This window comes from Triticum aestivum, chromosome 7B, assembly GCF_018294505.1.
Source record: "Triticum aestivum cultivar Chinese Spring chromosome 7B, IWGSC CS RefSeq v2.1, whole genome shotgun sequence".
In the NCBI taxonomy this organism is placed as follows: Eukaryota; Viridiplantae; Streptophyta; class Magnoliopsida; order Poales; family Poaceae; genus Triticum; species Triticum aestivum.
Genome location: NC_057813.1, coordinates 686,625,412 through 686,636,736, shown reverse-complemented (window position 1 = coordinate 686,636,736; position 11,325 = coordinate 686,625,412). Strand labels below are relative to the sequence as shown.

The 11,325-nt window shown below is 43.9% G+C and overlaps 1 protein-coding gene across 1 annotated transcript; it reads right to left on the bottom strand.

Annotated features, from left to right (window-relative positions):
* Positions 1-1,931: 1,931 nt before the first annotated feature.
* LOC123158469 (uncharacterized) lies at positions 1,932-2,920 on the bottom strand. The gene is made up of 2 exons (XM_044576449.1): positions 2,660-2,920; positions 1,932-2,575 (listed from the first exon to the last, which is right to left on the bottom strand). Exons 1-2 carry the CDS (start codon positions 2,676-2,678, stop codon positions 1,932-1,934), a joined length of 663 nt encoding a protein of 220 aa, XP_044432384.1. The 5' UTR covers positions 2,679-2,920.
* Between the last annotated feature and the right edge of the window lie 8,405 nt (positions 2,921-11,325).

Sequence of the window (11,325 nt, the reverse complement as noted above, 5' to 3'; positions counted from 1 at the left end):
TGGGGGCTTGACATGGTTGGACCTTTCAAAAGGTCTAAAGACAAAAAGACACATCTATTGGTGGCAGTGGATAAATTTACCAAGTGGGTTGAGGCAGAGCCGGTCAGTAAATGTGATGCAGCCACGGTGGTTCAGTTCATGAAAAAGGTGATCTTTCGTTTTGGTTTTCCACATAGCATCATAACTGATAATGGCACTAATCTCTCCAAGGGTGCCATGGAAGAGTTCTGTCAAAGAGAACATATCCGACTTGATGTTTCGACTGTTGCTCATCCTCAATCCAATGGTCAAGCAGAGAGAGCTAATCAAGAGATCCTGAAAGGTATCAAACCCCGGCTCTTAGTCCCCTTACAGCGTACTCCCGGTTGTTGGGTGGAGGAGTTACCCTCCGTGTTATGGAGCATCAACACTACGCCTAAAAGATCTACTGGGTACACACCTTTCTTCATGGTTTATGGAGCACAGGCGGTCCTGCCAAGTGACATCCGGCACGACTCACCCCGTGTGGCGGCTTACGTTGAGGCGGATAACGAAAAGGCTCGTCAGGATGCACTTGACTTGTTGGACGAGGATCGAGACTTGGCAATAGCCCGCTCGGCGACTTACCAGCAAGACCTCCGCTGCTATCACAGCCGCCTAGTTAGGAGCAGAACCTTTCAGAAAGGTGACTTGGTGCTCCGGCTCATCCAGGATCAGTCTAACATGCACAAGCTATCCCTGCCTTGGGAAGGGCCCTTTGTGGTCAGCAAGAATCTACACAATGGGTCATATTATCTCATCGATATTCGAGAGCACAAGGACTCACTTAAATCGGAGAAGGAGACCCGCCGGCCGTGGAACATAGCTCATCTCCGGCCTTACTATACTTAAGTTACCAATTTTTAAGATACCTTTTATGATGTACATATTATATAAAGCAATAAAGCAGGACCTCTGTCCTTTTTTCCCATAAAGAATGTTTCATGTCTTCTTTATCAGGTGATGGACACTGCCAATAGGGGACGGATCATATCTGAATCTGGCTTTCCCTTTGGTCCGGCTTATGATCATATCTGAATCTAGCCATGGTCACTTGGGGGCTTCCTGTTCACACATTGGTCGTATTCGAACCAAAGAGAACATAGCTGTCGATACCCACTTGATCGGCATACTGCCAAACCCACTTGGGGGCTTCTTGATCATATTTGAATCACAACTTAACCCCTTTGGGTCTGACGTGGATCGTATTCGAATCAGCATCATTAAACAACTCTTATGTTCACTTGGGGGCTTCCTGTTCAAACATAGGTCGTATTCGAACCAAAGAGAACATAGCTGTCGATACCCACTTGATCGGCATCGCCAAAGCCACTGGGGGCTATATGATCGTATCCGAATCTTAGCTTAGCCCCTTTGGAACGGTTCTTTGATCGTATTCGAATCAGGAGCCTGTGAACATTGCTTATAAGTATGATTACTTTAACTATCATTGAAACCTTCTTGAGGAGATGGTTCTTGATCCTTCCGGTTTTATATTGATTACCTCAGGTTCTAAAAAGTTCCAGGTAAAAACTTATACGAGCCGGAGAGGCTATTAAAAGGGTCGCAGGTATGCTGTTATGATTATATTTTAACTAATCATGAACCGGCTTACACATGTGGTTTTTGATCATGTCCGGGTTATCAATATTCTATAACCCTCTGGCGCAGTGAACTGCCCAGGAAACCTTGCCTTGTTTTTATGTGAAGGATAAAGCAGAGCAAGTTAAAATATCAAGGAAACAGATGATTAACATAAGCCAGAGGAATTTAGTGATGGCGTCTTAACAAAAGCAATCAGTACCATAAAGCATGACAAGCATTAAGGAGTTTTCTCTATCCTATTACAAGACTCCCCGAGTCTAAACAAGTGAAGCATTGTTTTTTGCAAAAGTTATAACCTGGCTGGCGGCTCATTCCTCCGGCTGGCTTGATGACTCCGGGTTATCCTTCCCCGCCTCTCCTTTGTTTGTTTTGTCCTGGAAGGTGGACGAGGCCCAGTCAATGCCGCTCAAAGCTTCAAATTCAGCCTCATTATCTATTAAGCTGGCCGGATCCACTTCAGGGGCAAAGGTATGCTTAAGCATTGGAGGGATCAGGCTGACTTGGTCATATGGGGCGTTTGGGATTCTCCGGTTCTCGCTATCGTGACCCGGCGAATACTTAGTGAGATCAGTATCATTCCCACTGAGAGTCGCCAGGGGACGTACGACTTTAACCCAGGCAGTGAAGTCTTGTTCGTCAAAAGCAGTGTTGTCCTCCTTAAGGCTTGGATATCCGAGAGAGAGATCAGCAAGGTCAAGTTCCGTCACCCATGCTCTTGCCTGACTCAATGCAGCCACAGCTCCGGCTCTTGCAGATGCCCGCCTTAAGTCCTGAATTCGTTGAGCTAGCACCGAAAGATGCCTCAACACATCTTGTAGGAGCCGAGGAGTGGTATTTGATAAGGCCACAACGGCCAACGCACGTTGTGACCCGGAGTACAGCTGCTCTACTAAGGTATACAATGCCTTAAGCTTGATCATCATATTTTCCTTCAGATTGGTACTCCTGGGGCCTGTATGTTCACAGGTATAATAGTAAGACGGAGGTAACTATTACGATAACTCTTGAAAGATTACAATATTTACGAGCGACTTACTGAAGATGGCTGAGACCATTTGGGATATCTGTCGTTTTAAGTCGGACAGCTCATTTGTTGCCTCGGCAAGAGATGCCTCTGCTGTTTCAGCCCGAGTCACTAGTGAAGCCCTCTCATCAACCCAAGTTTTCTTCTCCGATTCAAATTTTTTCTTCAGCTTCTCTTGTTCAGAGACACTGAATTCAAACTTGGAGTTGGCTTTCTGAGCTTCGAGCTCTTGGGTTTTCAACTAACTCTTCAGATCAGCAATCTCCGCCTCAAATTGACTTGTGGTGGCCTGTATTGACATCATGTTATGGTAAGAATCATGGTAAGATCACATTCAAGTCCCAAACACTTTACAAGTAAAGATACTTGGCACTTGGGGCTAATGTATGCTTAAAGAATTTTTTAAACTATTTTACCGAGTCATATATATTAAGTCTCAAGCACCTTACAAGTAAAGGCACTTGACACTTGGGGGCTAATGTGTAACCCAAATTCAAAGTCTCATGCTATCACCGAGTTAAATATATTCAATTTAAACCGGACAAAACTAATAGTAAGTAGATTATTAAGTCTACAACATATTCATTCATAAGCAATAGACATGGGGGCTGGTATAGGAAGTAAGGTTCAGAGTAAAAGCTTAAATTATACCTCAGATTTATGTTGTATTTGCTTCACCATGTCAATTTCCAGGTCACGACTACTGTGTACTTGGTTCAGATAGCCCGAGACTATATCACCAATACTTAGGTGAGAATAATCAGTGATGTCTTGTTTGGCTTTCCGACGCTGGGCAAACTCTTCCTTGGCAGTGCATTGGGCAAGAGCAGTAGGCCGGCCCGGTTCAACATATTGGCTCTTCACAATTTCAACCTCCGGGTCAGTCGTCTTGGCTGGGCTAGGAGTTTCTGGGTCATCCGAGTTGTGAATAACGTCTTCTGCAGGGGGTCAGAAGCTAGCACCGGAATATCAGAAGCCGGTTCAGGTGGTGGCTGATGAGTGGAGCTGTCAGGAACGGATGAGTCAAGCACCGGTTCAGTAACCACCGGGTCTTCGGACGGCTTATTCTTCTTTGCCCTCTTGCTGGGCTTTACTTGCAAGCTGTCAGTCAAAGTGGAAGGATAAGCATCAAAGTATAAGTATGGAAAAACTTAAAGTAAGAAAGGTTATATTACCCGGGAGCCGTTTTGAAAGCCGGCATGTTTGATTGCATCGACTCATCGGAAGAAGGGGAGGTATCCTGATAGTTGGAGTCAGATGAATTGAGAGGTTGGCGAATCAAACCCGTCAAAGGAAAAACAAAATGTAAATCGGAGATAACCTCGGTCCGACGCTTCCTGGTTACGTCGGGTAAGCTGGAGGAAAGCTCTGTGTCCTGGTTGGCCCGAGTCTGCCGCTAGTTTTCAAGCTGTTGTTGCTTCAAAAGAAATTGAGGATCTTGGTAAGCTAGAGGGTGTGAAAACCTTACTTTCCGGGTCACCCTTCAGATTTTTTGTGTTGGCAAAGGCTCTGAGTCGAAGGAAATTATAGTTACCTCTTCGCCAACTGCTTGACTGTTCCCAGTATCCTCCTGAAAGGATCAAATGTCAGTAAAGTAACGGCAAAGGAGTTAAAGAAAATCAAAAAAGATTACCTCTTCCTCGTCTGAAGAAGAATCATCCAGCCTAAACATATCAGAGGCGCCGGGTTTCTTCTTCTTAGAGGTACCCGTCCTGGCGGCTTTTCTTTCAGTCTTCTTGGCCGCCCTGGCCTGTTTGGCAGCCTCATGGTCATACTTGACCTTCCAGAAATTATCATTGGCCTGTGGAAAAAGATAAAGAATCATAAGTACCAGAAGGTAACATATTAAAGAGTATTTGTGAAGATTAGTAACTTACCGCAGGAGCCGGGTTCTTCTTGCAGAAGGGAAGTAAACTGAAGGTATTACTGGTTACAGTGCCCTCCTTCAATAGTGACTGGACTGTAGCATCTACCACGTCATCTGGTAAGTCCTCAGGGCTATGACGCATTGGGTCTTCCTTTTCGCCTGTGTAAGTACACATTAAGCCGGAGCGGCGGCTTAATGGTAGTATCCGCCAGGTGACCTAGACCAGGACCAAATCGATGCCACTTAACCCATTGCCTAAAAGGGCTTTGATCTTACGGATGGTGGGATTAAGAGGCAGGCGCTCAACAGCAGTTAACTTGTTCGCTAGATGATGGTTGGACTCAAGACGCAGGGCACGAAAGTCGAGCAGAGGCTTCTCATTAGCCGGAGAGGTGTCTTGACAGTAGAACCACGTCTGGTTCCAGTCTTTTGGGTGACTCGGCAGCTCAGCGTAAGGAAAAAGCCAGTCTCTCCGCCGCTGGATCGAGATGCCGCCAAGCTCAAGACTAGGCCCGTTGGCACATTCATTCTGCCGGTTCAAGTAAAAAAGTTCTCTGAACAGCAGCAGACTTGGTTCGTCTCCTAGGTATACCTCGAAGAAGACTTGGAAATTACACAGATTTGACACGGAATTGGGTCCGATGTCTTGAGGCCTCAGGTCAAAGAAATCCAAAACTTGCCTAAAGAATTTTGAGCCGGGAGGGGCAAATCCCCGGTTCATATGATCTGTGAAAACTATTACCTCCCCATCTTTGGGTTGAGGTATCTCCTCAGACGGGTGAGGGGCACGATAAGACATGGCCTCCTTCTTTGGCAGATGGCCAGACTTTACAAACTCGGCAAGTTTGTTTTTGGTTACTGTGGAGGGAACCCAATTGCAAGTCACAGGGGCCTTGGCCGCCTTAGGAGCCATAACAGCAGTGGCCTATGACAAAATAAGAAAGCTCCGGTTCAAGTTTAACCCGGGAGAAATATTTAAAATTATTTAAAGTGGCGGCTTAAAGAAAGGGGCCTAATGATATAAGGGCGATTGTGAAATCATATTTAAGCCGCTAAGTAGTTTCAAGAGCAATTCAAGAATTCTTAAGATCATGAGAAGAAGAAGAAGTTTGCCGGGTGATAGAAACAAGTTTCACAGATGACTACTATTATTCTGGATCAAAGTATTGCTCTGAAAGAGAAATTTTCTAGACCTAAAAAATTGGCAGAGAACTTCATACACTCGAAGAGAGTTCCTAAGCAAGGGAAATGAGATCTATCCCTATGCAAGATCAACACAAACAACTACCGCAGCAATTCTGCACAGGTTTTTTGATCTAAACAGGGCATTGGAGGCGAAAACTAATGAGGGTCTGCATCGGGCAGTGATGAACACCGACGAACTCGGCAGAGCTTCAAGATAGATCTAAGAAAGGGGAAGAAAGGAACTCACGGATGAGGATGAGCTGCGGAGGTTCATTGTCAATCTCTGGTCAAGTCAGGTTGATGCAGCGGCCTGAGTCGATGAAGACGAGGGGGTCAATGGCGACGGCGGCGGAGCTCGAGTGGCAGAGAGGAGAGGAAGAAGACGACTGAAAGGATAAAAAGGAGAAGACCTAAGTCGTGGCTATTTATAGGGAAAAGATAACTGAGACGTCGCAGGAAACGAGGAGATAAGAATTATTATCCAGCGGCCCCGATGCCTCGATTTTCTGAGCAATCAGTAAAGAGGAGATCCGTTGAAGGATTCGATGGAATAAAAATGAGTTAAAGGAAGAATGACGTCACGCAGAGTTCAGACGGATCCAAAAGATGATGTCATGGCGGGTTAACAAAAACCCTCCGTATAGTCAGAAGACTGAAGATTTAACTCTTTAAAAATATATTTTGAGATTAACATGAACAGGTTCAAATCAATCTAGGGCCTAATGTTGGGGATATGACTATTTGTGTAAGCCGCCCAGGAGGGGCCGGGTTACACAAAGAGTACTCATCAGAGAGAAGCCCAAGGCCAAGCATAAAGATGGCGGTTCATAAAGGGCCCAAGGCCCACAGGCGACTTAAGGCCTGTTGTAATAAACCGCCATGATGGCATGACTTGTGACATAAGGTAGATTTAACTAGTCACCGAGCCGGACACTGTTTATAAGCCGGCTGGGACTCTGTAAGCCACAGGGCATCGACCCGTGTATATAAGGGGACGGCCTGCTGGCGTCTTAGGGCAAGAAACAACTCATCAAGAGCCGGGCATAGCGTATCTCGCTCCATGGTCATCGAAACATCAGTACCAACCCAACTAGATGTAGGCCTTACCTTCACCGTAAGGGGCCGAACTAGTATAAACTCTCTCGTGTCCTTTGTCCCGATTTAACCCCTTCAAGCTTCCTAGTTGTGATGGCTCCACAACTAAGTCCTTTCACGAGGACATCTGACGTGACTATTCCACGACAAGGAGGTCTATCGTTCCGGTACCATAAAAATCAACAACTTCGAAGGCATAAGTCCGAGGGTGGTGAACGGTCAAAGAATCAAACATTATATCTCAGGTAATCCAATCAATGTTGAAACTAATATTATTGAGATCGTAACCCCGTAGGAGTACATAAGGGACGCTTTCCGGAACGTTTCAGACTCCGAAAAGGAATAGGTATGTGGTACGGTAAGTAAACCGACTCCAAAACAGTTCTAATGGCAATTTTCTCCGTTTTGGAATATTCAAGAATTTTAGGAAGCAAGAAGTAATCCGGGAAGGACATGAGGCCTCCACGAGGGTAGAGGGCGACCCAACCCTACTGGTCACGTCCCCTTGTCTCGTGGGCACCTCGTGTGCCTCCCGGACTCCGTTTTTCTTGCACGTTACGTATTTTCGTCGGTAAAAATTCATTATATAATCCCCAAAGGTTTTGACCACTGTATCATGCAAAACTCCTCTGATTTTGTTTTGAGCTGTTTCTGTTACATATTTAGAACAATATGTCGTCCCAGGATTCGAAAGGGGAAAGCTATGTGGCTGATTACCTTGCAGACCCTAAGGTCTACGGGGACTTGGAGCATGGTGGCTGGACCACTGAGGAAGAGGAAGACTATGAGCCTAAGGGAAAGGAGCAGACGAGTTCAGACAAGGACGAAGCCCCATTACCTCAACCTGGGGACATGCATGTGGAGTTTTAAAAGTCAAGCCTCCCTGATAGAGCAAAGAAGCCAAAGATCAAGTTTATCCCTTTTCGTCTCTTGCAGAAAAATAAACAGGAACTATGGAAAAGAATATTAAGTCTTGAGCAGGAGATCGATGATTTAAAGGAGAAAAATATTATCCTCAAGCGTAAATTGAGGAAGAAGCCTACATCATCAACAACTCCTACTTCACCACCTCCATCACCTCCGAGGACATAATTACATGGGTATGGGCACTCCCCTTGGCAACTGCCAAGCTTGGGGGAGGTGCCCCGGTATCGTATCACCATCACACTCCTATATTTACCGTTTTACTTAGTTTGATCCTTTTAGTAATATCTTGATCTAGTAGATTGAAGTTTTGGTATCAAGTAGTTTTGAGTTTTGCTTTGTGATCTCTTTATGTAATCGAGTCCGTGAGCTATATAATAAAGATTAGTGTTGAGTCAAGGGCTTTGCTATCTTGCTATGATCTTGAGGAAATAGAAAGAATAAAAAGAATAAAAGAGTTCATATTGATTTTATGGATAGTAATGACTTCACATATAAAGAGGTTGAGGCATAAAATTTGTTGAGAGTCGACAAAACATAGTTTTGGTCATCGTTGCAATTAATAGGAAGTAATAAGGAAAGAGAGGTTTTCACATATAAATATACTATCTTGGACATCTTTTATGATTGTGAGCACTCATTAAGTATGACATGCTAAAACAGATGATGTTGGACAAGGGAGACAATGTAATGGTTTATGTTTTCTCACATCTCTGTTAAAGTATATTGTCATTGATCTTCCCAACATGTTGAGCTTGCCTTTCCCCCTCATGCTAGCCAAAATTCCTTGCACCAAGTAGAGATACTACTTGTGCTTCCAAATATCCTTAAACCCAGTTTTGCCATGAGAGCCCACCATACCTACCTATGTATTGAGTAAGATCCTTCAAGTAAGTTGTCATGTTGCAAGCAATTAAAATTTCTCTCTAAATATGTATGACTTATTAGTGTGGAGAAAATAAGCTTTATACGATCGTGTGATATGGAAGTAATAAAAGCGATGGACTGCATAATAAAGGTTCATATCACAAGTGGCACTATAAATTGACATTCTTTTGCATTAAGATTTTGTGCATCCAACCCTAAAAGCACATGACAACATGTGCTTCCCTCTGTGAAGGGCCTATCTTTTACATTATGTCTCTACATTATGCAGGAGTCAAGGTGATCTTCACCTTTCCCTTTTTCATTCTATCCTTTGGCAAGCACCTTGGGTTGGAAAGATCCTGATATATATATCCAATTGGATGCAAGTTAGCGTGAACTATTATTGTTGACATCACCCAAAGGTGAATATGTTGGGAGGCAACATTATAAGACCCTATCTTTCTCAGTGTCCGATTAAAACTCCATAACCACAAGTATTGCGTGAGTGTTAGCAATTGTAGAAGACCATATGATAGTTGAGTATGTGGACTTGCTGAAAAGCTCTATTCTTGACTCTTTCTGATGTTATGATAAATTCCAATTGCTTCAATGACTGAGATTATAGTTTGTTAGTTCCCAATGAAGTTTATGAACCATACTTGACATTGTGAATCGATTGTTACTTGAGTATAAGAAATCATTTGACAAAATCTATATATGTTTCTGTTATAAGAATGATCATGATGCCCTCATGTCCGCATTTTATTTTTATCGACACCTTTATCTCTAAACATGTGGACATATTTTTCGATTTCAGCTTCCGCTTGAGGACAAGCGAGGTCTAAGCTTGGGGGAGTTGATACGTCCATTTTGCAACATGCTTTTATATCAATATTTATTGCATTATGGGGTGTTATTACACATTATGTCACAATACTTATGGCTAATTTCTCTTATTTTACAAGGTTTACCATGAAGAGGGGGAATGCCGGCAGCTGGAATTCTGGCTGGAAAAAGGAGCAAATATTGGAAACCTATTCTGCATAGCTCCAAAAATCATGAAACTCCACGGAAGTCATTTTTTGAATTAATAAGAATTATTGAGCGAAGAAAACACCAGAGGGGGCCCACACCCTAGCCAGGAGGGTGGGGGGCGCGTCCACCCCTACTGGGTGCGCCCCTGTCTCCTGGGCCCCCCTGGTGGCCCTCTGGTGCCCATCTTGTGCTATATGAAGGCTTTTACCCTGGAAAAAATCATAAGCAAGCTTACTGGACGAAACTCCGCCGCCACGAGGCGAAACCTTGGCGGAACCAATCTAGGGCTCCGGCGGAGCTATTCTGCCGGGGAAACTTCTCTCCGAGAGGGGGAAATCATCACCATCGTCATCACCAACGATCCTCTCACTGGGAGGGGGTCAACCTCCATCAACATCTTAAACAACACCATCTCCTCTCAAAACCCTAGTTCATCTCTGGTATCCAATCTTGTATCAAAACCACAAATTGGTACTTGTGGGTTGCTAGTAGTGTTGATTACTCCTTGTAGTTGATGCTAATTGGTTTACTTGGTGGAAGATCATATGTTCAGATCCTTAATGCATATTAATACCCCTATGATTATGAACATGAATATGCTTTATGAGTAGTTACGTTTGTTCCTGAGGACATGGGTGAAGTCTTGCTATTAGTAGTCATGTCAATTTGGTATTCGTTCGATATTTTGATGAGATGTATGTTGTCTCTCCTCTAGTGGTGTTATGTGACCTTCGACTACATGACACTTCACCATTATTTGGGCCTAGAGGAAGGAATTGGGAAGTAATAAGTAGATGATGGGTTGCTAGAGTGACAGAAGCTTAAACCCTAGTTTATGTGTTGCTTCGTAAGGGGCTGATTTGGATCCATTAGTTTCATGCTATGGTTAGGTTTACCTTAATACTTCTTTTGTAGTTGCGGATGCTTGCAATAGGGGTTAATCATAAGTGGGATGTTTGTCCAAGAAACGGCAGTACCCAAGCACCGGTACACCCACATATCAAATTATAAAAGTACCGAATGTGAATCATATGAGCGTGATGAAAACTAGCTTGACGATAATTCCCATGTTTCCTCAGGAGCGCTTTTCTCATTATAAGAAATTGTCCAGGTTTGACCTTTGCTACAAAAAGGATTGGGCCACCTTGCTGCACTTTATTTACTTTCATTGTTTGTTACCCGTTACAAATTATCTTATCACAAAACTATCTGGTACCTACAATTTCAGTGCTTGTAGAGAATACCTTACTGAAAACCGCTTGTCATTTCCTTCTGCTCCTCATTGGGTTGGACACTCTTACTTATCGAAAGGACTACGATAGATCCCCTATACTTGTGGGTCATCATTCCACATGACCAAGCCGGATTTCCAGTTCATCTGCATGTATGCGCTGTATCTCAACTACTTCATCAGGATGGAGAGCATAAAATATATCTGCGTCGCTCAGTGTTTCGACCTGAAGCCTTTCATGAAGCTCGGGTGCTTCCTCCCTAACTATGACGATTGGAACGCCGACACGAAGGTCTGATTATCAATGACAATGCATGTGATGTAACTAAACCGTGGTCCTGAACTAGCGTGCCTTATCACTGTTGTCCTTCTATGGCAAAACATTGAAATTATGCACGGCGAAACTATGTGACGTAACTAAATCGTGGTCCTGAACTAGCGTAGATCGCTCTAGTTAATTAGTTTGGGTATGAG